This window comes from Miniopterus schreibersii (genome assembly GCF_964146895.1).
Source record: "Miniopterus schreibersii genome assembly, chromosome: 3".
Lineage (NCBI taxonomy): Eukaryota > Metazoa > Chordata > Mammalia > Chiroptera > Miniopteridae > Miniopterus > Miniopterus schreibersii.
The window spans coordinates 2,716,606-2,742,714 of NC_138103.1; the positions used below are offsets into that span (position 1 = coordinate 2,716,606).

The 26,109-nt window shown below is 58.8% G+C and overlaps 1 protein-coding gene across 2 annotated transcripts in view; it reads right to left on the reverse strand.

Annotated features, from left to right (window-relative positions):
- Positions 1 to 1,807: 1,807 nt before the first annotated feature.
- PRKCB (protein kinase C beta) overlaps positions 1,808 to 26,109 on the reverse strand; it is a 274,237-nt gene continuing 249,935 nt past the window's right edge. Inside the window, exon 17 of one of the 2 annotated variants that reach the window (XM_081132525.1) lies at positions 1,808 to 2,415. In XM_081132525.1, the coding sequence (XP_080988651.1) occupies positions 2,263 to 2,415 (153 nt within the window). In that variant the 3' untranslated portion in view covers positions 1,808 to 2,262. Of the gene's footprint in view, positions 2,416 to 6,824; positions 8,080 to 26,109 lie in introns of those variants that run through there. The other variant, XM_081132524.1, reaches the window with a different exon arrangement.

The following is a 26,109-nucleotide window of genomic DNA, read 5'->3' on the forward strand; positions in this document are numbered from 1 at the left end:
GCCACACCCAGCCTCCTGCCCACAGACACCGAGAGGTAATAAATACGCGTTTCAAAATTTTGGACTATTTTTGTTACACAGCAACAGATACAACTTAGGTCGGCCAATCAAAGCCCCTCCCGCCTCCCCCGCGGCCCCAGGCCAGGGCGAGCCGCCCGCGGAGCGGAGGCCTCCTCTAGGCCGTCATCGGGGAGCTGGGCGCCCGGGACTCTCCAGCCTCCGGTCCCCGGGAACTGGAGCCCTGTCCTGTCCTGCCTCCCAGCGCCCAGAACCATGGCTCAGAGCAGGTCGCAGTGTTTAGGAAACGCAAGTCAGGTCTATATCCAGCTGAGGGAGAAACTATGAGGGGCTGGCACGCAGTGGGGAGGACTCAGACGGAGCACAGCCACCTCTTCGTAACATTACCTTAAGTGGAACACGCCCCCAGCATTGACAGAAAGCCATGGATTTTAGTTTTCTAAATGTGATGCATAGAACACAGTTTCTATTCAAGCTGGATTTGCTCAGTTTTGACTGGCAGAGTTTCTCAAATTCTCAGAGTGCTTGAGGATCAGCAGGCCCAGTCCCCCCAGTGCTCCGTGTGCCGGCGTCTCCCAAGGAGATGAATATGCTCGCGGAGCCCTAACGCTCTTGGTGCGTCGGGCTGTTCTTGCCCGCTACCCCCGGGCACTGGCAGCTCCAGGGGCACGTGCTGCAGGCCGGGCTCCTGCATCTTTCAAAGGGGCAACAGAGGCGTGCTTTCCCTCGGAGGAGGCAGGCCACCCTGTCTGCCCTCCGCCCGGGAGGCAGGGCTCCCGGCCCTGCCAACGGCCCTGCCAACGGCAGTGGGCAGTCCCTCCCTTACCTCCCCTCCTCTCCTGGCCCTTGAACATGAGGAAAGGGCACATGCCCCATTTTTTGTTGTTGTTTTTGTTTCTTTTTTACAGATGCTAAGTTAGGAGAAAATAGTGAAACGTAAGTAGCTTTACAAGCAGAAAAGCAGTGTCCCTATGCTGACAGCAGCCTTCTTGCTGACTCTGCCAGGGCTGGAGCGAAATCTTTCTTGTCTGCTTCGTGCTTGAGGATTTAATACACACAAACCACACCAGCTGGGCGGCTGAGCACGTACTCTGATTATGGGCCCAGGAAAATATTGAGGTCACCAAGCTTTTGACTCCCACATGCCTCAGCCTCAGGTGGCTGCGGAAGCCAGGCAGGTGGAGGAAAAGTGCAGACCACAGGGCACGGCGGAGGCTGCGGTGAAACGAGAGCACACATTGCTCTTAAAGGAGGCAGCCGTGCCCTGGCCAGTGTGGCCCCGTGGTCAGAGCCTGGGCCTGGGCACCGAAGGGTCGTGGGTTCCACTGCCGGTCAAGGGCACGCATCTCAGTTGCAGGTTCGGTCCCCGGCCCTGCTTGGGGCGGGTGTGGGAGGCAACCGATCGATGTCTCTCTCTCAAATCGATGTTTCTCTCTTTCTCTCCCTCCCCCTCCTTCCCTCCCTTCCGCTCTCTCTAAAAAGCAACAGAAAAAAGATCCTCATGTGCAGATTAACAACAAGAGAGACAGCCATGATGCAGTTCTGTCAAATTATTTCCACGTGGGAACCAAGGCCCAGTCTTCAGATTTTTCTTAAAGTGAATCTGAAACCCCAGAACTTTAAATAAAAGATCCAATTTTTTTAAAAGTGGTGACAGTGATGTCAATTAAACAAATTTTGTGCATGTGAAACAAAGCTCATCTCCTGGCCACATCAGCCTACGGCTGTCCAGTTTGTAGCCTCTGTACCGGAGTCTATTTAAAAGCAGACACGTGAACAAGAGAGTTTTCATATATTAACTCAGTTTAATCATATCAATTCTTAAACAAAAAATTTCCTCCAAGAGACAATAGTTCACAGTAACTGCAAAGCTTACTCACAATTTTTAGAAACACCAGTCATGCTCAGCATTCAAAGAAGATATTGTAGAATAACCGTAAAAACTTTTACCAGGAACATCAGCTTCTGACTTTAAAAATTACAAATACCGAAGCATTTTGGTATCAGACAGTAGATTTGACATCGTCTGACCATCGGATGAGTTTCTGGAAGTTTGGAAAATGGTTCCTTTACACTTGGGTAAAGCGCTTACTCTAAACTAAACATTTTCAAATGTAGAAAACAAACTAGCAGGCTACACATACAAAGGGGCCTCTCGGACAAGCTCCCCGCGCACCACGGACCCTGGAAGACTGGGAGGGACACAGGGGCCTGAAGCCCGGGCGCGGCCACGGGGCGCAGTCACTACACGTTAATGACAAACTCTGGGTTAGTGTAGGAGAAGCCAGCAAATTCATTTTGGTCCAAGTTCATGATGAAGAGTTTGTCAGTGGGCGTGAGCTCCACAGGCTGTCTGGTGAACTCTTTGTCGAAGTTGGAGGTGTCCCGCTTGTCTCTCTGCCAAACGGAAAGCACACACGTTAACACAGCACAGGAGGAGGCGTGACCGCGCCGAGCCGGGGCCGGGAGCCCACGGACTCACGGCCGCGGAGGGCCCGCTGGCGGTGCAGCAGCTGCAGGGCCCGTGCGGCCCCGGCTTTCACTTCACGTCCTATGTTGGCTTCGGGAGAGAAAGTGTGGTGGACGTTTTCTAAGAAAGGAAACGAGACACTGACTTTCTTTCAGGACTCTCATCAAGCGTGGAGGGGGCTCTGTTTTCTTTCTGAGCCGGGAGCTACTTCCCACCCTGCGTAACGTCACGGTCAGCCACTGGGCAGGGTGTCCCGGGGCAAACCACCCGGAGCGGCCCCTGGGCTAGGATGACCCCCGATTTAAGGAGAACAGCTGCACGCCTGCTCAGCGCCCCCACGGCAGAGCGGCCTGTGGGGAAATGAGGTCGCTGCTTAATGAAAGGCGCTGACCAGGTGCACCCCACGCGCCTGGGGCGCCCCAGGCCTTCAAGGGAAGCTCGAAGCCACCCAGACTGGACCGCAGGCCTCACAGCCAGGGGGCCTCCCCGAGGCTGACTGTAGCAAGTACCTAGGGGCAGCCTTAAAACAAGCAAACACAGTTCTGTTTCCTAGGGAAGCTGGCATCTGTTGGCGGTGGGGAGCAGCAGGTTTTACCAGGAAAGAGTGCGGGCTGGTAAAAACTCCTCCCGTCCTCACGACCCGCGGGGCAGGGAGAGCGGGGTCCTCAACCCCGACCCGGGTGAGAAAACAGGCTGGGAAGGCGCAGTGACTTGCCCACGATCCCACAGTGGGTTGATGGCTTTTATCTGACCACACTGCTCGCGATACGTCTCATCTCAGCCCCTGAGTGGGGAACAAGCCCGAGGACAACCAAGGCTGACGCCTGGGACTCGCTGGTGCTGGGCAGGCCGCCTGCCCGAAGCCCGACTGTGAAGGGGGCGGGTCAGGGAGGACCGGCTGCCTCGCCACCACCCAGGTTTTAGGCTCACTGGCTGATAAGCGTTTCTCATCACTGGGCTCACTCCCTGTTGCAAAAGACCCTCTCACAAAAATCCCTTCTTCCCGGCCGGCCCCGGAGATGGATAAACCGTCCCGCGGAGCTCTCTGCTTCCTCGTGTGCACGTGGGGGGAGGGGGGAGCGGGGCATCGGGGTGCACGGCAGTGAGTGTAGCGGGGGGCGTGGCCGGGCTGCCCACGGAGCTGTGCCCACGGCGGGCGTCTGCTCCCACACTCCGCTCCCCCGCTCGGCCTTGCCCTGCGCTGGCCAGGCACTGCCTGTGCTGCGCGTGTGCCCAGGGGATCGCCCAAGGCACCTCTCCCTTTAGTGCTGCCGGTGCTTGCCTCTCTGGACCCCGCCGCCAAGCCGAGCACCCCTAGTGACCTTCGGGGCCCGGCTGCTGTTGCAGGGCCTGTCTGCGGGAGGGCAGGGCCCTGCGCTTCGCCGCTGCGCTCCGGGTGGGGAGCCCCGCCCGGCACGCAGCAAGGGGCCACCCGGCCGCTGAGCGGCTGTTGGGTGAGCGCATCAGTGCGCGAGGACCTAGGGATGAGCTCTCCACTTCTCCCTGCCGACAGCTGCTCCCGAGCCGGGGACTTGGCTTTATAGCGACACACTGGGCCTTGTGGCCACTGGCCTGGGTCTCTCACCGGGGCCACTGTCCTTTCTGAGCCCCAGGGTGGACTGACCTGTATCAGGCGCCTCCGAGGTCTGAGTTCTGTGGGCATGTGTGGGTCCCGCATCTCTCGGGCTAGAAGGCAGGCGGCTGCCTCCTTGCAGGTCCCCCCGGTACCACTGGCCCCAGGTGCCCTTCCCTGCCTCCGGGCTCCCAGCACCCGGCTTTGAAAGCCCTTCCCCTCCTGTGCTGGTGATGACCCACGCTTCAGACAGCCACATGGTCCAAACAGGACTTTGTCCCATGGGCAGATCCCCTCAGACAGTGCCCTGAATTTTACCCTAGAAACTGGAAGAGAAAGGGCATCTCTGTCGGGATGACTCCTCTCTGAGTTGACAGTTTTGGAAGCCACACGAGGACAGTCTCGCTCATCAAGGAGGGCCACTGATTCCACTGGCCCGCTTTAGTTTCCCAGGAAGGGCACTGCGATCACGGTGCCACCCTCTCTTAGGAGGGGGCAGGTCTCAGAAATGAGGGAAGGTCTTGGACCCTGGCAGACAATTCGCCATGGCTCGAATGTTTAGGTTTCTTTGGATTTTCTTACTTGGTTTTGCATTCTCCCCTAATTTTAGTTCTTTTGGAAAATCTCCGGCTGTCACCTGGAGGCACCGGGCCGTGTGAAGCCAGGGGCATCGTGCGGGAAGGAGAGTGTCCCCCGGGGCAGGAAGGGACTCAGTGAGTCCCCGGAGGTGAGACTCGGACTCAGAACGAGCTGTACGCCCGGCCCTGTCCACACGGTGCCTGTCTCTGCTCAAGCCCCGGGGACTCCGTGTCCGGTGTCAGCACGGAGACAGTGCCACTGGCCTTGCGGAAGGAAACCCGCCCAGCTGCCGCCCTGCCCCGGCCCTGCCCAGCGCGCCGCGGGGCTGTCCCAGAAACCCCGCTCCTCCAGCTCAGGCTGCGGTCTACGGAGAGCCGAGCCCGGCGACGCTGAGGACTTTTCCTTTCTTGCGAGAGGCCTACCCCGCTGAGCCGGAGACTAGTCATGTTTCGATCACAGCATGCTCTCAGTCACTTGTGCCAAGGCCGCCCTCCTGGATGGCATCGCGATGCTGTGCCCCTGGCACCCCGCGTAGGCCTGGCTCCCAGCCGGGCTCAGTAAATGACAGCTGGGTGAGGAGTGGGGGGCAGGAGACACGCACGGTGGGAAAAATGAACGAACCTCTTTCTTCCTGGACAAACGTGCACAGTATCCCCCAGAGATGACATACGTGGAAAGCTCGGCTTCCGTCTCCTCTGCGCGAGGTGTTGACAGGAAGGGGCACCGCGGGCTTTGACCATGGCCCTGCCCTCCACAGCCCCCTGCCCGGCTCGGCGAGGGGTTAGGCCAACAGAACCTTGGGCTTGAGTCCGTATTTCTGCAAACTATCGAACTTTTGGAAATAATGGCAGCAATTTGGGAAATGTAGAGCACAGTGTATATACACAGTATGTTCTTCCTGTCTGTCTATCTATCATCTATCATCTATCATCTATCAACTATCTATCTATCTATCTATCTATCTATCTATCTATCTATCTATCTATCTATCTATCTATCATCTATCTATCATCTATCTATCTCTATCATCTGCCTCCCTACCTCTCTAGCTAGTGACGTTGGTCTCTAACCTTCTCTCGGATCACTTGTCAGCCGCCCAATGTTCCCCATGGTTTCTTCCTTCCTGAGAACACATCCAGCGAAAGGCCTGGTAACCCAACAGCCATCCGAAGGACCTCAGCTAAGCTGCCTGTTGGTGGGCACTGCTCAGATGCCAGTTTAGAGCAGAAAGGGTCTTGTGCTGAGTGGCAGGAGCCCGGCTGCATCCCCACTGGCTGACCGTGGGCAAGTCACTTCCTCCCTGCAGGCGCCAGTCTCCCCAGCACTAAGCGAGGGGTTCTGCCCCAGTGTTCCTCCTTCGCCAACCTCCTAAGCCATCCGTCTGGGACCCGTTTGCTCTCCCCAGGGCCTGGGTCACTGCCACAGGGCAGCAGCAGGGGTGGTCTCAAAGCTGGCGGCAAGCAGCCGCGAGGGCATGAAGGATGAGTGGCAAGGACCCAAAGCGTGGTTCTCCTAAGATGAGAAGTCCCGGCTTCAGGGGCACCGCCAAGCTTTCCAGGTCCCGGGTGGCCTCTCGGAAGCCCCAGAGCTTCCGGAAATCACCGAGCTTGTGCTGAGGATTCTCCTTAGGCCCGAGAATGGCGCAGGCAGGAGACAAGGATGGGGGACCACTGCCGTCCTCACCTGTTTACAAAAAAACGGGGTTTCTCCCACCCAAGGGCTGTCCTTAGGCCTCTGGGACCTCACCAAGCTGCTCGCTACCCAAGGGCTATCCTTAGGCCTCTGGGACCTCACAAAGCTGCTCGCTACAAAGGACATTTAAGCCAAGCTGGAGGAGTAGTGATTTTGATGAGACAGTCAAGAGCCCCGGCCACGCCCGTAGCTGGCGCCCAGTGTGGGCTGTGGCTCTGATATCACTGGGGGCCCCTGGCCAGCCCGCCCGGCCCCGTACAGGCCCCCGGGAGTCCTCGATCAGTCCTCAGCCTCGCCTCTCTGGCGGGCTGAACGCGGGCTGAGATTAAGCTCCGGGTGCAGCTCCTTCTGCCCCAAAGCCTCGGGGGCGCCCTGCGGTCTGGACCACGTTTCTCAGAGAGCCATTTCCTTGAAACAGTGTTTCCTCTCCTCCTGTTTTTACTATCGTATCTCGATGCTAGAAAAAAAATGGCACGTAACACATCCGGATACAAATGAACATTTCCACAAACATCTTGCAAAACAACATCAGAGAGCAGAGCACAACTGTCTGTCTGGAGAAACAGTGTCATCCTCAGACGCCTGAGTCGCTTCCCAAAAACCCGCACAGCCAGCCAGGCCCGGGCGCAGCCGGCGCCAGGCCCCAGAGCAGTCCGCTTGGAAAATCAGTCAGTCACTGTGGTTAGGACACGTGGACACATATTTCAAAGCATGTAGTAACAAAGTGAGTATTTTTTTTGTTTTTTTTTGTTTTTTTTTGCATTTGAACAACAACAGAAATAAAATCCCAAAGCAAATAAAGTTTGAAATGGAATGTAAAATCAAGGTCCTTTGGGACCTTGCTAGAGTGACCATGTCTCTCCAGGAAGTGGTGCCAAATGCCCTCCCCAAGTAGTTTGGGGGTGAAGGTGGCCGGGATGCAGGGGACCAAAGATCGCGGCTGTGAGGCAGCACCCAAGCTGGTTGCCTTTTGACCCCTCGAGGTGCTTTTAGGTTGAAACTACGTAAAAGTGCAGTTTTGGAATTTTGAAAGGGCTCAGATAATCTTCTTAACTTTGAATTAAAAAAAAAACAAATAAAATTTTATTTTTAGCACTTTCTTTTCAAAGTTCACGGTGCCTCCAGGCCAGGCAGAACGGAGGGCTCCCTCTCGGTCAAAGCAGCCACACACTGGGTGCCAGCCACGCTCCGGGGTGGGAGTCCAGGGGCACCGCCAGCATCCAATTCCCCGCTCCCTGGCACAGGGTCTGGATTGGATGGCGGGAGTGGGAGATGTATAAAAATGGCCATGCGGGGAAAAAGGAAAAGCAGGCATTTTCTGTCCCCACGGATCAACTTAACGGACATGGCAGAGAAAGTAAGTCGTGAGAGGACGTGGATCACGTGTGTTACGAGCGGCACCTGCATAACCCCGTCTCGGGGAGATGCTCCAAACTACCGAGGACATTTGGGGCCTGGAACATGGTCACTCTAGTCTCATCAGCAAATAAACATGGATGCAACTTTGCAATGAAAAATAAAAAAATGTCACCACAATAGCCGTCGAGCTGGAATGACAGAAACGAAGGACGGAGGTCTACACAGCTACTTAGCTCTTGACTTCAGGTTTTAAAAATTCAGAGTTAACAAAGGAAAATCCTTCGAATTCTGACTGGTCAATATTCCTGATGACTTCCTGGTCGGGAGGTGTTAGGACTGGTGGATGGCGGGTGAAAAACCGGTCGAAGTTTTCAGCATTTCGCCCACACTATGAGAGGGGAGAAAAGAACTTGAGGTGGGTGGAAACAAAACAAAACAGGAAAAACAGAGCTGGGTGTGGTTTCCTCCATCCCTTCCCTTTCGCCGCCTCAGAGCGGCTGCTTCAGTGACCGGAAATGAGAGCAACGTCAAATGCCAAGTTCTCCTGACCTCTGGTAATGCCCTCGGGCTCCCGACCTTCAGTTTCTGTAGCTCGTGAGCTGCCCGGGGTCCCGGGCAGTCAGGAGCTGTGGGCAGAAGCGTGAGATGGTGGGCGGGTGGCACGTGGCACGTGCCCAGCCCCGACTCGGCCAGGCCCTCTGCCGGAAGAGGTGAGCTACGGCGCCGGAGATGTTTCATGTAGCAAACGATGCAAAGTAATGACCCGCTTACCGCACCTGGGAGATTCACTGTTTAGCAAATAACGAGTCCCTCAAAGTGCTGCCCATGGCTCCCCATCAGGAACGACTGGCGCTTGCTAGCTCAGCGGATACGGGTTTGCCAACTGCAGTCCCTGGAGAAAGATCCCAAGCGCTGGGCGTGGTGCCTACAACGCCTGGGCCCCCGGGCCTGCGCGGCTGGGCGAGGTGCTGGCCTCCGATTACGAGGTGCGGGAGGCGAACCCCCACTCTCTCCACACGGGGAGGAAGGTCCTGGATGGCACACAAACCAGAGCTCTCCCCGTTTCTCCCCGCCCCGGGGTCCTTGTACGTGAAAAGGTCCCGGTCCGAGGCAGTTACGACACGCGTGTGTGCATGTGCCATGTGTACACTCGAGCGTGAGCACACACACGGGCACGTGCTGGTTCCCACCTCACGAGACGGACAAGTCACCAAGTCAGATGCCCGCTGCTCTCCAGCAGCAAAGCCCGTCTGCAGCCCCGGGCCTGCGGGAGGCAGCCGACAGCTAACACGGACCACGCCAGGGGCCCCGGGCTCTCTTCACACGCACTGTCCTAGTTATTCCCCCAACGACCCCACGAGAGGGTTTACTGTCATCCTACGGGACAGATGAGGAAACTGAGGCCAGAAGTCGGTCGTCTGCTCAAGGCCACGCAGCTAACGAGCAGAGCCCGGCGTGGGCCAGGCCTGCCGGGCGCCGGAGCCCGAGCTCCCAGGGACGGCTGGCAGGTGGGTGAGTTACTGAAGGGGGGGCAGGGAGGCGGGGGGGGGGGCGCTGAGGTCTCTGCTTGAATGAGACACAGGAAGTGGGGACGTTCAGAAGGAGGGCGACGTGTTTGGGACCAGCTGCCCGTGGGCACCGGTGAGATTCTAGGGGACGACCTGAGGGAGTGAGAAGCACAGGCTCCGGACCTCAGGAGAGCGGTCGGGAGAAAATATAGAAGACGAAATATGGAGGGGGCGAGAGAGGCAGTAATAACAGGAATCAAAACCCTGAGCAGTTGCCAGGCCGCCGACACCTGGCGCCCGCTGGGTGTTTCGCACACGGTACCTTTTAATCCACGTAACCGCCCTGCCGGGGAGGTGTCTGGCTCGCGTGGGTCCAGGGGAAGAACTGCCCGAAACTTAGAGGGTAAGAGCGGGACCAGGAGAACATCGGACAAGCTGGGGACCGAGAGGAATGAAGAAAGGGCACTGCGGCCGCAGAAGTCTCTCCAAGAGGCAGGGGGAGGCCCCGGAACGGCCCTGCGCTGGCAACAGGGAGGAGCCGCCGAGAGGGCGCCAGCCGCAGCCCACTGGGCTGGCAAAGGGGGGAAGCCGAGGAAGCGAGGGAGAGCCAGCCCCCCTTGCAAGCTCTGAGTCCCGGGGGCAGAGGCCCGGGGTGCGTGCGCAGGGGACCGCTCTCAGGCGGCCTCGGCCCCGGCCGGGTTTGGGAAGAGGAAGCCCGTGCAGACACGGGTTCGAATCCGAGCATCGGTGCCGCTGGCCGTGAGACTCCAGGTACGTTCTTTAGAGTCTCTTTTGTGGACCAGGACAACTCTCATTCTCTCACGGGGGTGTGAGGACCGCGGGAGACAACGCCCGTGCCTCGTACAGTGCCGGGTACCCAGGGGCGTGCTCGACGCATCCCAGCCACGAGCCTCCCCGAGTCCCCGTTTTCTTGTCCCCACCACAAATCCCTCGACGGCACATGCTTCCTACACCGGGGCGTTCAGGATGCTTAGGTTTTTAATACTGAGGAAACAGCCTTGCATTTTTAAAAGGCTTGTGTCAGACGTAGAGAAATGTATTTGCTATTTCAAGCTAAATTGTTTCAGCTTTTCATATCTTGGCTTCAGGTCTCAGAAAATGAGTGACCCCTGCCCCAGCCACACGACCAAGACTTGGAGCGTAACAGACGGTCTGCTGGCCAGTGGGGGAGACGCCCACAAGAGGACGCCCTCAGGTGGGCGCCGGGTGGGCGGGACTGCTGTCCAGGCGCTTTCTTTATTCATTTTCTCACTCAGGAAATGTTTATTACCTACTGTGTGCCGACAGTAAATTATACAAAACCCATGCCTTGTGGATCTTACATTCTACTGGGGGAAAAGGCACCAAAACCAAGTAAAAATGTAACTGTGAATGTAAATATATGTTCCAATGCTGGAAAGAGGTGACACAGAAAATCAAGCTGGGCCTAGGAGCGAAGACAATGCCATTTTCACACAGCAGTCAGCTCGAGGACGTGAGCTGCGCGAGCCCCCGGGAGGCGGGGGGCACCTGCACGTCTGGAGGAAAGCATCCCAGGCAGAAGGAACTGCAGGTGCAAAGGCCCTGAGGCAGGAGTTCACATGGCGAAGTCACCACACCGCAACGCGGCCAGCGTGGCCAGACAGTGGCCCAGGCAGAGCGGGGTCGGAGAGGGCGTCACGGGCCCTGCTGGCCACGTGAGGACAGGGTTTTCACGCTGCTAGAGAATCTGAGCGCTGCGTGGCACGTACTGACTCATGCTTCAGCAGGCCCACGGGGGCTGGGCACAGAGCAGACCGATGGGTGGGGTGGCCAGGCGGTCGAGGGCGGTGCTGCAACAATGCAGCAGGAGATGCGGGTGGCTGGGGAAGGGGGCGGTGGGGTGGGGGATGCACTGGGAATCGGGCGTTCACGAGGTCTGCTGACGGGTGGAATGCGGGGTGTGAGAGGAAGGAGGACCGGTCAGTGGCCCCAAGGCTTTTGGCCTGAGCTACTTGGTGAGTGGGGCACAGGAGGGCTGGAGCGTATTGGGGGGGGCTGAGCATCGGTTTCATTTACGGTGACGTCTGAGAGTCCAGTGGAGAAGTGACGGACCGGGTGGGAGCCCCGGCGGCCGCGAGGGGACTGCAGCGGAGAGGGAGCCACACCGACGGCAGGGGCTCCGGGAGGCAGAAGGAGCTGCCCCGGTCCACAGGAGAGACGAGAGGCTGGGAAGGGGTGGGGCGGAGGGGCGGAGACGCCGAGGCAGGACGCGGGGCCGACGGCAAGTACGCGCAGGCAGGCCTGCAGGCGGTTCTCTCTGGCCTGGGTGTTGGGACCCGACCAGCCAGTCTAGGGAGCACGTTAACCGAGACAGAGTCTCCAGGGGCCATTTTTCTTAAAAACCCATCAATTTCCCATCGACAGCAGAAGGCGGCTGCTCTGCGGGGCCTCCCCAGAGGCTGTAATGGGAAACAGAAAACAGCGTCGGCCCCACCTCAGAACAACACCTTCTCAGCCGGCGGAGGGGGCAGGGGCACGCTGGGCCGCCCCCGGGCAGCGTGCTGTCCCGGCTCAGACAACTCACAGCCTCCCGCGTGTTGCGTGTTTTCCAAAGGGCGCCGGGGCTGCCCGTCGGCTGCAGGAGCGCTCCCGACGCGGCGCCAGCCCTCGGAGGCTGGGCCTCAGCTCCTCGCCTGCGCGTCCTGGGAGCGCGGGCGGCCGGTGGCCGGGTCTGACCACCCACCTGCTTCCCGCGTCGGGCGGGTACTGCACCCTCTCCGAGCTACTCAAAGAAAACCCAGCCTCCGGATCACCCGGATCGCGCTGGGCTCCTGAGGGCCGGGGCCAAACCAGCTGGGCTGCTTAACCCGACGGCGGGCGCCTCCTCCAGGCGGGGCGGGACGGGAGGATTGCTGCACTGTGCCCCTGGCTTCAAGGACCCAGACAGTTCGAAACGTGTCTGCGAGCTGTTACATGTGAGCTAATTTTTCTTCTTCGAGTCTTCCTAGTTTGTTTCCTTGTGTTAATAACAGCTCCGAGTCCAGCTGTCAAATGCGGAGCTGGCGCAGGCACAGCAGCCACGGGATCTTTCAGGCTCCAGCCCAGACACGTCACTTCTCTGGTCAGCAACGGCTCCCCATCGCCCAAGGCCCGTGCCGCGCAGCATGGCTGGCAGACTGTTCAGGACCTACCCCGGTCATCTGGGGCCGAGCCCCTCCGTGCCCAACCCCCGCCCACCTCCCGCCCTCACACGCCCTCCTCCAGCCGCGATGAACTCCCAGTTCCTAGGGGCCCTGGGGGCCCTCTCCCCAGGCCTCTGCCCGGGCTGTCCCTTGGGCCAGGAGCGCTGGCCGTCTCCTAGGCACCCTCCCTGTCTCCAGCAGACGGTGCTTCCTCCAGGGGCCTTTCCTGGACCTCCTCGGGACTCCCGGGTTTATCCATCAAGACACAGGATGGTCACCAAAGAGTTGTTAGAAGGGAAAAGAATTTAAATCAACTATAAACCGATAGGGAAAAGAGTTAAATAAATGATGTGTCTATTTGATGTATTACCGCGCAAAACACTTTTAAACGTTAGAAGACGTGGAAGATTGAAAGGCGTCATCCCACGACTGCCAAGTGCACACGCTCCGTCCCCATTCTGTAAGGGGCGGACACAGGCGTGAGCGCCACGTCTGCATGCGTGTTGTGCACACGCTCACGGAGACCGGGAGACGCCCAGATGGTTTCATCTTCTGCTTTATCTTTTATGCTTGACTGTGTTTTTCAAATTTAAATAACAATCAGTTGGGGTTTTTTTGATTTTTTTTTGTAATAAGAGAAAAGCTATTTTAAATGAAGGAGCTAGTGCCGTGGAAGAGCGAGGGGAAACAGAAATAAAGAGAATGGGGGTATTTAGCCAAATGGTTAAGGTCTGCCTGATGCTGCTAACAGGCTTTGTCTCAGTTAAAAACACTAAGGTCTCCCAAGTGGTTGCCCTCATGTGCACTTGGGGCCCCGGGGACGGTGATGAAGGCTGACCCTGAGGTTCTGTGATCTCCTGCCCGGCGGTGCACCGAGCGCCAGAAGTGCAGCAACGTGTAAGGGGTCCCTGTCCTTGTCATCACGGAGCTTACGGTCTAGCGGAGGAGGCAGATGCACACCCAGCCGCTGCACGGGGGCAAGGACGCTAAGGAGGGCCAGGGGGACTTCCTGGAGGAGGCGGCGTCTACGCTGAGTGGGATCAGAAGGAAGGACCCTGCTTCTTTGAAGGAGGGAAGGAAAGAGCCCAGGGGAGAAATGGAGGTGAGAAGAGGGCCGGGACTGGCCGAGGTGCTGAGGAAGAGTAAAGGCCTGTCCCACGCTGTTCGCTGCCCAACCGGCTTTGATAACGTGAGGCTAAGGGCACAGGCGGCTTCCCGCCCGCCTCCAGCAAGACAGGAACTGAAACTAGAAGGTCACATGGAACGATGGCCATGCCACAAGTCTCTCCTTTTCCTATGTGCCCACCCGGTAGCGCCAGGGCCCTGCGCATGCCTGGCAGCAGCTCTCCGCAGCGGGCAAGCGGCGGAGGAACTCGTCCGGCGAGAAGCGGCCGGCGGAGCACAGAGCTGCACTCGCGTCTGTTCATTCTCAAAAGCCGTTCACGGACCAGGGCTTTTCTACGGAGCAGTCAGGCGGTGCTCGGTGTGGTCTGGCCTTGGCCAAGAGCAGAGAGAGGCAAGCCCCTGGTCGGGAAGAACGAAGGTCTCTCCAGGTGGGGGCACTGATCCCGTGTCCACTCAGGAGGAGGCAAGAGGGGGTCCCTTGTGCTTGATAGCAGGTTTCATTTATTTCTTTAATTTTTCATTTAAAAATAACACGCAATGTTTGTTTCCCTCCGGCTCTCAGTCTAAATGCCACCCCCTCAGCGGCTGTTCTGATCACCCCCAAGGGGCAGATGCCCATTCTCCCCGCTGTTGTCCGTCGGCACATCCTGTCCATCTCCGTCACAGGAAACAACATCCAAGCACGCCGGCCTCGAAGCACAAGCTTCTTCTCTGCTCACCTGTCTGTCATCTCCGCTCCCACCTAGACGGCGAGCTCCGCAGGCCTGAAGCCCTCTGCTCCGCCCACCGTGGCGTCCAGCCCTGCTTCAGGCCCTGCACGCGGCTGGCGGCCAGGACTGTCGGACGGTACCGGGTGCTGACCACCAGCCGGACACTGCGTAACGTGCCTCACAGGCGTCATCGCACGCGAGCACCCAACGGTCCCGGGGGACTGCGGTGGAGGAACGGGTTTAGAGAGCTATGACCTGACCCAGATCTGACAACTGACCGGGGCCCTTCGGTCAGCATTCTGCATTTATTGCCCAAACGGGGAGCTGCCCAAAGCACCAGAAAAATGACCGCCACAGCCCTGTGGTTCCGACAGCTGACATCCTCACGATGCGAACGTGGGTCTGGTCGGGACGGCTGGGCGAGCAGGTGGGCGGGTGCTTGTCACCTTTACTGCTCACCCTGCTTAAAAACCCAGATGAAACTAACCATTTCTCATGTCAGCAAAGTATCATCTCTTCCTTACCTCTTCACCATTCCTCCGAAACCCACCTCGCTGGCTCCAAATACACTAGCTCACAGCCAGTACTTACCTTTACCTGCCTGTGATGCCCTGGCGCTGACTCTCCCAGGTCTCTGAGGCGGGCCGAGCAAAAATGACGCCCACCGAACGGGTCATTTGAAAAGTTAACCACGGTCAGGGTCCCACGGGGAAGAGCCAAGACTCGGAGTCCGGGCTGATTCCACAGACCGCGTCGCGCTGCCTTGTGAATTACATCTAATCGCGTGGCATGGACTGAAAGCTAAGTTGACTTGGGTACCAGTCTTGGCCCCATCAGTCCCGGCTACCTGCCTTAATCAAGTCAGCTAAGCCCCCTAAGCCACGTTTCCTGTCGTGGCAAAGGGACCGACTCCGCGGTGCGCAGTGAGGACGACCCGACGTGCACATAAACATCCGACAAGGTAACATCCCAGGGTATTACCGTGAAGTCCAGGCCCTCAGAACACACAACAGCCCTGGCTGGGTGGCTCAGCTGGCTGGAGCCCCGGGGTGGCGGGTTCAGTTCCCCGTCAGGGCGCACACCCAGGCCGGGGTTCGATCCAGGCCGGAGGGAGTACCGGAGGCAGCGGGCGGATGTTTCTCTCTCACATCGGTGTCTGTCTCTCTCTCTCCCAAGTCAATAAAAATGTAGCCTTGGCTGAAGATTAAAAAAATTAAAAAAAACACAAAATCCTTTCTGCCAAGGCTGGTGGGTGCGTGAAGGCCCTGTGAGGTGAAGCCGGGCCGGGGCTCCCCTAGTGCAGTGAGGGGAAGACGTGTGTCCAGGGCAGAGGGGCCCTTTCCGCTCCCTGGAAAGCCATTTCCGTCAGACTCACGTGCCACCTGGCAGTCCCGGTTTGTCACACCCTCGTTGGGTGTTTCTAAGAAACTGCACTTGTAAATAAACGAGAAAAAAGCTTTTTTCTCTCCCTTCCTGGGTCCTGGGCATCTCTCCCTCCAAATTCTACTGACATCGGAAGTCTCCGTGGAGCCAGTATTTCTACCAGGACTGGCTATGGAGGGAAAAGGGAAATGCGCGAGGCCGGGGCCGTAGGGGGCGTGGAAGGAGGAAGGAGCCCGCATTTATGCCCTACAGACATACTCACACGTGAGGAGACGGGGCTACCGAGCCAATGAAGACGACTTCCAAGTGCTAATAAAAACAGGCGGCAGGCGGGGAGCGAGCAGGGGCTGTGCACGCCTGCGAACCCAGGCGCGCGAGGCGGGGCCTCTGCGCGGGCACAGCCGCTCCAGGTCACAGCAGGGCCGGGCGCAGGGGGTGGCCCGGGAAGGAGACCCCAGGAACCGAGCTAGGGGCCCGGTGGGGAGGCACTTAACTCCTCTGCATCGCTTCTGACGCTCCGTGGATGTTTGACTCTTTTGGTTTTTTTTAATGAGAGGAAAATCAGAGTACCCAATAAAATAGTGAGATCAAGAAAGACAGGACACGTCTACGCGAGACGGGCACTTAGAGGTCATTGCTGACTCAAGGAGAGAACTTCCAATGCTGGTGGGCGGAGACGCCGGCGGCGCCGAGCAAGGAAAGAATGGGTCATGAGTAAGCGGGGGCAGCAAGGACTCGCCACTCTTTCAAAAGTGTGCACAAGACGGGGCAGTAGCCCAGTGGCAGGAAGGAGGGGCCTGGGCCCAGGGAAGGGGTTTTAAGAGGAGAAAGGTGCAGCGGGTGAGCGTGTTGCGGAGGGAGACCAGGAAGGCGGGGGGACTCTGCCGGTCTGGCCTACGCAGCAGGCGTCCCCCTTGTCTGGCAATCGCGCCTTTACGTTTCCTGGAGGACCCGGGACCCACTCCTCCTCTCAACACGTCTGGTCCCGACGGGTAGACCGGTCCTTTGGCAGGTGACCCGGCCTGGCCAGTGGGCACCTCCACCCCCGCACTGTGCTTTAGAGGTGCCATCTGCCCAGCGTCGTCCAGGGGGACTGAGTTCCAGGCTGCTGGGGTTTTAGGGAAAGGAAGCTCCTTTGGGCAGAGCTGCTAAGAGGACGGGATGAGTGTGGAGCTGCTCCGTGTCCTTCAAACCTTCTGAGGAGGAACAAGGTCAACACAGAGGAAGCAACCCAAGGGGTACAGAGACCCCGAATCTGGCCGTAACTGAACACTTTTTAAATGTGCTTGTTGTTTAGATGTCAGTTTGAATCAGGTTTCTATTTGCAACCTCAGGAGCTCTGGTTGAGGGAGAGAGAAGCTGCGGCACAGACGAGGCAGAGGAGGCGGGCGGCTGGAGGCTCAGGAGGTGGGCGGGGAAGGCGAACATGAGGGGTGCACCGAGGGGCGGTGCAGCAGGCCGGCAGCCACCACCCGTGGGCACCCACTGGTCTTAATTTCTCCCATGACTTAGGAGACGGGCTCTCGGCGGAGACCCAGGGGACGGGACCCATGACCGGAAAGCCTGTGTTTGTGGGCGCTCAGAGGTCACATTACCCGCCCGCCTTTACTCAGCTGCTGAACAGCGGAGCTGGTGTCTGAACCCCGGTTTCACTGGACTCTCCCTCCATCACATTCCACCTGACCCGGTCTCCCCGGTTCCATCCGCTCACCCCTCAAGTTCCCCCATGTCTGGCCAACAGCTTTCTGGGGCATTGTGGTAAGAATGACCCCGGGCAGGGCTGACAGCGAATCCGAGAAGCTGACTTCAGGACTATTCCCTCGACGAGCCCCGTGGTCCAGGAAAGTTCAGACTCCGGTCTGGGCAGCTGAGCTCGGGGGACGTGGGAGGAAACATTGCAGAGGCCAAGAAAGGGGGCTTCGCAGGTAAGGACGTGGGAGTTTAAATGAAACTGGCACTCGGACTGGCTGTGACCGGGGGCGAGTTACTTCACTCTCTGAGCCGGTCCCTCCGGAGTACAGGGGAGCTAACAACAGCATCTCTCGGGCTACAGCGGGGCCAGCAGAACAGGGTGAAACTGAGCGATCTGGCAGGACAGCCCGGTCGCTGGACTGTGATAAATGGGTGAATCCCTGCACCCATTACGTGGAGCGTCCGCTTTCTCGCTGGTGCTGCTCCCTGCCCTGTGCCGGTCACGCGGGCGTCTCCCGGCCGCCACCTGCTCGTCCGCAGAACGGGAGGAGGAATTCCACTCCTCAGGGCTCTTCCCGAGCTTGGCTTCTGGGATGTTTCAGCGGTTACTGCCAGACATGCCCTGAGAGGTTCACACTCCCCCCGGCATGTGACCTTCCATTCAAAGAAGCCAGGGGACAGTTCAGTCAGGCACCCAGCACGTGACTCGGGAACCTCACAGGCCCGGAAACCCACCCATTCCAGCCACGGCAAGGGAGCCGGGTTTGATCGGCAGTTTCAATAGGGGCTCGTGGGCGAGTGGACGGATGGAGAGAGAAGTGGGCAGACTCTTGGCTATCTGTTAGTCAGCGTGCAAAGACAGCCTGTTGCCTGACTAAGATCTCTGCAAACCCCACCCTCTGGATCACCAAAGGAACAAACGGCGCCGAGCGGGAGATGTCCCCTCCCTACGGATGGGCCTGCCCCGAGCGCCTCATTCTCGAGGCTGCGCCCCTGTTCCAGAGGTTGTTCGATGCCTGCTGTCTTTCTCAGCCCCAAAATCAGAGCCTTAAGGAACGAGTGAGATTTGCATCTCTTGAAAGCCTGCCAGTGAATTATAAAAGGTGTGAATATGCTACTCACGGTTGGCAATATTTTAAAATAAATTAAAAATCATTTGAATTGTAAGAATACTTGGTCTTTTTCTGTTACATAATAGACGCCATTAGATGTGTGATCCTGGCTCCCTTGCAGCCCTGCAGTCACAACCTCACAGGGGCTCCAGGGGCTCTTCCCAGGACCCCCGGCAGCGTGAGTCCAGGGCTCAGGTCCCGGCTCTGCCACCTGCCGCGGCCGACCGCGGGCGGAGCGCAGCCTCGCAGCTCCTGGCCCGTGTGCGCGTGTGGTGACCACACCTGCCTCACGCCGGGCTCGTGGGAAGGAAACGAGGTAGGACCGGAAGGCACTTAAAACAGCGCCTGCCACAGACGAGAACTCGGTATTTCTGCCAATATGCCTGAAGAGCACAGATCTTGTGAGAATTATTTTCAATCCGTTTCCCCAAAGGCATTGTTCTCTTGAGCATTCGGGGGAGCCAGGCCCATCCTTCACTCAATCCTATGATGTAAAAGTGAGAGTCGTTTCCGAAGCCTTGGATTTGGAGTTTTAATAGCAAATGTACAAGGTTACACGCTGCGGTTCAGCTCGGGAGTGTCAGCACCTCCAGCACATTCAGACACACAGAGGCTCACACGTGGACAGGGCGCCGGGTCAGGAGGACGTGCGGACAGACGGCAGCTCATTAGAGCAGCGCTTGATGCCCCAGCCTCAGCGGCATAAACGGCGTTTTCGAGGACAGAATCACCCAGAAACCCGTCCCGTGAGTGCACAGGAGTGCCACGCTGGAGGGACATGAGGTGAGAGCTGGAGGCGGCGGGGTGGGCGCAGGGCTCTGCCCTCTCAGAGTGTAAGATCCCGAGGCTTTCCTCACGTTCAGGCGCCTCCGAGTCTCCCGGCTTCAGATAAAGTGAGGGTGAGAGGGACCTCAGGAGCAGGAGTGATGACGGGACCAGCCTATAGTGCTGGGGCCAGAGGGCGTGTGGCCTGACAGCCAGGCTGACCGTGATGGCAGGATGCAGGGACAAGAGCTCTCCCTAGCCTGTGCTCCTCGGCCCCGCCCAGAGGGGACTGGGATCAGACTGATGGTGTTTCAGAACAAGGAGCCACGTGTCCTCGAGAAGGGGCTGCACACGCCCCCCGCGCGCCGAAGACTCCAGGGATTGCAAGGAAGCAGGCTGTCCTTGTCGCCTGCCCACTCCTCCCTCCCTCCCCAGGTGGCCCCGACTCTTCTCACAGTGAGCCCTGCAGCAGGTGTTGCAGACATGACTGGACTTCACTAAAGCAACTTACAGCAACAGACGACTGCCACCAGTCTCAGGCCTGTCAGTGGAAACATACGACGTCGGCCAGCATGTCATTCTGTGAGGCCACACAGCACCACACGCTACAAGTTCTCCACAAAACAGGCTCACCCGCGGTGGGCCTCAGCGCACCCAGACTGCGGCACAGCCGGATTCTAGGACACCTCGGCCACAGCCCTCGGCGCCCAGCACCTGCCACATTCTGTGGGCATCACTCGGGCAGGAGGAGGTACCACCTGCTGCACAGCCTGCCCGTCCCGCACCCTGCAGGCAGCACTCTGACCTCCGGAGGCTCTCCCGACAACCCCTGCATCAGTTCGTCCGCTTTCCACCAGCACCCAGGCTTGACCACCACAGGTCTACTTGAGGGGCAGCTATGCGGGCAGCTATGCGGCAGGCTCTCCATCCACTCCCTGTGGCCCAGGGGGTAAGGACAGAGTACCTACGGGGTGCCAGGAACTGGGCAGGGCTGGGAGGCCAAGACGAACACGCCCGAGGCTCTCTAGCAGCTCTGTCCTGTCCAAGCGCCTGGGGTATTGCAAGAGCCTCACAGCCGCCTCCTGTCTCACCCATGCATCTAAAGTCCGAGCTATCTTTAAAACCCAAAGTCAGAACCGGCTGTTTTCCTGTTCACAGCCCTCCAATGCCACAGCCCTCCGACGGCCACTCCTCTTAGCTGGAGTAGAAGCCAAAGACCCCACAGTGGCCTCGACCATCTGCCCCTCCACGGCCGCTCTGAGCTCATCTCCTTTAGTCTCTATCGACACTCAGCTTAGGCACCTGGGCTCTTGGATGTCCCTGAACGTGCCCGGTGAGCTCCTGCCCTGAGGCCTCCGCACCTGTTGCTACCACCTGAGCCGTGTCCCACCTCCCAGAGGTACGCAGGGCTCCCTCCCTCCCTCACCCTCTTCCCATCCTGGCTGACACGTCCCTTTCTCAGCGTGCTTTCCACCCACCCTGCTTAACCTGACCTCCCCCGGCCCAGCTCTCCCCAACCCCGTCCCTCTACAACGCTTACTGACTTCTAACATATTCTTTGGTTTCTATGTTTATTATTTCCCTGCTCCCTCTAAAATATAAGGTCCACCAGAGACTTTTACTGTATTTATTGCTATGTCTCCAGCACCCAGGCCAGCACCTAACCTCCATAAACACCGCCCACCACGCACTCAGCCACATACTCCGCCCTTCGGCTCACAAGCTAGCACCTCCCGCCAAGCACCCGAGACAACCCGCCGTGCTCCATGCATCGGACCTCGTGCACCGGCACGGACATCTGAACTGAAGCCGTCATCCTTCAGCACAGCCCCCACCGCACACACGGTGCACTGTCAACAACAGGATCTGCCCTCCAACTCCCAGCCGCCCCGCCCCGCAGAACCACCCTCCAGGACTGCGGCCAGCGGCATCCTCTCGCCCAGCGTCAGCCACGCGGGCTCGCGGGCTGGACCCCAGGCCAGGTGAATCCGAGTCCTCCTCTTAATCAGACATCAGGGACGCACGTGCACAGACTCAGAAGCTCTGCTGGGCTCCGTCGTGGCCCCTGTGGCACTGGCCTGGGCAATGACACATGGCAAAAGTCACGGCCTTCTCCGTGCAGAATCCAAGCATCCATGCACCGCACCCCCGGGTCCTTCGCCGGCACCCAACCGGTACACACAGCACCCCCACAGGACGCCAGGGCAGATGCGGTTCAGCACCCACATCACGGCCCTGGGTGAGTGGGGAGGAGGTGCCACAGCAGCCCTTTCATTTGAGACACCGGCCCCGCCGCGCTTGAGAAAACACCGCCTCCACTTCCGAGCCCGCAGAGCCCCTCAGTCCCCAGCAGCCACGCTGGGCATCTCGGCCTGGAGCCAGGCACTACCTCGTGCGTTTACTCAGCAGAGCTGTCGAGTCTCTGTATGTGCTGAGCCTTATGGAAGGACCGTCACCACCCCTCAGTCTCGTCAAAAAGGCACACGTGACGTCGAACGAGGAATCGCCCCACACGCGATGAGCTTGCCGACAGGACGCCGGCGCAGGATCCCCCTCGAACCGAGGAGCCCCGAGAGGGCGGCGCTCCGCTCACTCCACGGCGGAAAGGGGCAAGGCCGGAGGGTGGGTGGCGGGAAGGGCTCTGCCGCCCGGGGTGGCTCTGCGTGGACAAGCCAGGAAGGAGAGCTGAGGCAGTGCAAGAGGGGGGGGCACAGGCTCGACGTCATTCGGGGGCAGCAGGGAGCCGTGGGGGCTTGAACCGAGAGAATGACACATCGGGTGCACATTACAGAAATTAGCCTGCACCCTGGAACAGCACTGAAGCGAGCATGTCCCAGCGCCGCGGGCGACACTGACAGCCCCTGGCCACCATGAAGGCAGCAACGAGACAACTTAACATCGTTCTAATGAGCTGCAGTCACAGCGCCTCCACCGACGGTGAAACACTCGGCTACGCCCACGGCTTCCTCGCCGCTTTCTACCTAACAGCGAGCGCGGACCAGGAGCACCGGCAGGTGCGTGAATGCGTGCACCCCAGGAGGCGCGGGCTCTGCGGGCACTCGCCTGAGCCCCTCGGGAGGTGTGGGGAGGGGACGCGTGAAATCCTCAGGGGGCTCAGGCTGGCGTCCGATACGTGAAAGGCAGGGCTCAGGCTGCACCAGGTGAGCGGTGGCGCATCATTACCATCATTTCTAATTCAGTCTAAGGACGTCGAGGGCAGTGCCGTCCTCCCTCGGAGCTGGTGGGAGGACATCGGAAAGTACACAGCCGTCCAGTCACTGTACTTCGAAAGCCACTGTTAGGCCCACGCCAGGGAATTTAAGACACTGCTGGCTGAAAACCACATCAAGTGCACAGCCGGGGAAGGATCCTCTGGCCATCACTGGCCAGGGTAACGTTTTTATCGCCCATAAGAACAGCCGCCTTTCCCTTTCCAAGCACCTCCGTGAGCAGAGGCCGGGCTCAGCCTTCTGCAGTCATTGCTGCTTAGCAGGAATAGTCCACACAGCGGGCCAGGCAGGACGGGCCCTGGCTGTAAACAAGGGGAACTGAGGGGAGCTGGCCGAACGACAGCCAGACTGAGTCACCGCCCAGAGGCCGCACACGACAGTCATGGCCACTTATGGCTCATGGGAGGGTTTTATTTGGCCTGAATTGTGTTTAATTTTTAAAAATTTGCTGCCAATATATCACAAAATAGTGAGATTTCACATAAAAATCCTGATGAGGACAGAGTGGTGCAGTGCCTGGCTCCCCGCAGAGCAAACCTGGCCAGCCCAGTGCCTGGCTCACCAAAGGTGCCCAGAAAAAGGTAGCTGCTGTTGTCCCGGATAATATGAAAATACTGGCCCACAGAACCTTCCCACCGACCAGCTGGGAATGAATACCCACTGAGCCCTTCAGCTAGCTTGTCGGCTCTCGGTCGGCCTGTCCCCCCACTCAGCCTCTGTCCCCCACGTCCTGGTCCCTCCGTTCCACTGCCTGCCTGGCCTCGTAGGCAGCTGAGTCTGTGGCCTGTTCCCGGAAGCCACCACCCCTCACGCAGACTGGGCGAGAAGCAGCATCTTTCTCTCGAGGAGATTTTTTCCTGGCCACACTCCTCCGGCCTCTGCCTGGCTCCCTGGCCTCAGCTTTTGTGCCACACTCAGCAGCATTGACAGCCGGAGCCTGCAGCAGACCCCATGGAGGCCCTGCCGCAGACTTGCTGGTGTCCCCAGGTGATGCTGATACTGCTGGTCGGGTGACCACACTCGGAAAACCACTGCTTACACCCACAGTCTGAAACCCAAAGTCACTGGGTCAGCAGGACTGACCCTGTGCCCCTCAGAGACTCTGTGCCCCTCAGAGACGCTGTGCCCCTCAGAGACGCTGCACCGGGGACATTAAAAATCATTACCAGCTCTCCTGTACCAGGCAGTGCTGAGTGCTTTATGCACACAACAGTCTTCTCGTGGGAAACCATCACTATCGCTGCTACAGAAGATGGAACAGGAGCAGAGGAGCCTGGCTCATCCGTCCACCGTCACTAGATAGTCAAGAGGCTGCTTGTTGGACCCACTGTGTTAACTGAGAGTCAGACACTATTAGGAATATTGAGCTCAACCCTGTGTCCACACTTTAGATGGATGTTGATTACCTGGAGGACAACAGGCGCCTGGAGGTGACGTCATAGGGAACAAGCTGGCAGGTGTGTGTGTGGGGGGGGGTTAGCCTGGAAATCCCAAGATTCGGCAGCTGAAAACCAGCATCTGCAATGTCTGGAGGATGCTGTAGAGACAGAGGCTCTGGGGGACAGCGCAGGACCCAAGGGCGGTGGTTCTGGGAGGCTGATTTGATGTCAACATCTAAGTCCGCAGCAATTAGAAGGGCCAGACAGGGGGACTGGCCGCCTAAGGGGCCGACCTCCTAAGACCAGGGAGCTCCCACGTGGAAACAGGGATGGGCAGGCCTGGGGAGATGGCAGGGTCACCGGGAGGCTTTGCCCCGGGCATTCCGGTGCCTCTCCCGGTCGGACCGTCTGGATCCTGGCTCCGGCACACTGGGCTGAGGGGCTGGGGCAGAGTCTCCATTTCCGCTGCTATTACCAGGAGTAGCAGGCTAACCCCCCCCCCACACACACCTGAGGCTTAATCAGATGCTACCTGTGAAGTACTTAGTACAATTCCTGGCACAGAGTTAGTGGCCAAGAAATTAATAATAGTAACAATACAAACCTGTGCCATTATCATGGTCATTTTCTTCGCACCGAGTCCCTTACACCTTCCGGTTTCTATGACAATGTTAGGTTCACTTTGCAGCCTCAGTGGGCAGTTTTCGAACCTGGAATAGAGCCGCAATATCCTCCCAGCAGAACCCCCGGCCTGGTTATTTGGGAGCTGACAAGCCCTCCCTGTGGCGTCTCTGGGGATCGGGATGGGAGGTGGAGACCCTCATTCCCAGGTACAGAGGCCACCGCGCCATCGGAGACCCTCATTCCCAGGTACAGAGGCCACCGCACCACCGGAGACCCTCATTCCCAGGTACAGAGGCCACCGCGCCATCGGAGACCCTCATTCCCAGGTACAGAGGCCACCGCACCACCGGAGACCCTCATTCCCAGGTACAGAGGCCACCGCGCCATCGGAGACCCTCATTCCCAGGTACAGAGGCCACCGCACCACCGGAGACCCTCATTCCCAGGTACAGAGGCCACCGCGCCATCGGAGACCCTCATTCCCAGGTACAGAGGCCACCGCGCCATCGGAGACCCTCATTCCCAGGTACAGAGGCCACCGCACCACCGGAGACCCTCATTCCCAGGTACAGAGGCCACCGCACCACCGGAGACCCTCATTCCCAGGTACAGAGGCCACCGCACCACCGGAGACCCTCATTCCCAGGTACAGAGGCCACCGCACCACCGGAGACCCTCATTCCCAGGTACAGAGGCCACCGCCCCATCGGAGACCCTCATTCCCAGGTACAGAGGCCACCGCGCCACTGGAGACCCTCATTCCCAGGTACAGAGGCCACCACGCCATCGGAGACCCTCATTCCCAGGTACAGAGGCCACCGCGCCATCGGAGACCCTCATTCCCAGGTACAGAGGCCACCACGCCACTGGAGACCCTCATTCCCAGGTACAGAGGCCACCACGCCACCGGAGACCCTCATTCCCAGGTACAGAGGCCACCACGCCATCGGAGACCCTCATTCCCAGGTACAGAGGCCACCACGCCACCGGAGACCCTCATTCCCAGGTACAGAGGCCACCACGCCATCGGAGACCCTCATTCCCAGGTACAGAGGCCACCGCCCCATCGGAGACCCTCATTCCCAGGTACAGAGGCCACCGCCCCATCGGAGACCCTCATTCCCAGGTACAGAGGCCACCACGCCACCGGAGACCCTCATTCCCAGGTACAGAGGCCACCGCCCCATCGGAGACCCTCATTCCCAGGTACAGAGGCCACCGCCCCATCGGAGACCCTCATTCCCAGGTACAGAGGCCACCACGCCACCGGAGACCCTCATTCCCAGGTACAGAGGCCACCGCCCCATCGGAGACCCTCATTCCCAGGTACAGAGGCCACCGCCCCATCGGAGACCCTCATTCCCAGGTACAGAGGCCACCACGCCACCGGAGACCCTCATTCCCAGGTACAGAGGCCACCGCCCCATCGGAGACCCTCATTCCCAGGTACAGAGGCCACCGCGCTACGGAGCTGCCCCAGGGCCTCTGGGGTCTGCGAGCGGCCGGCTTGTTTCATTTCCTTCCCTTCGTGGGGAGCCTCTTATTTACCCACCAAGACATGGTGTATGATTCAGAGTTAAATTTAAATACTGTTGACCTTTTCAGTGTCAGTATGAAGAGAAAGTGACACCATCGAACCGAGGGAAGAACAAGGAAAACTTAGGTTCTTTCCCTCGGTCGGAGAGGCCCGAACGCCGCTCACCGGAGCACCGCACCCCAAAGCTGC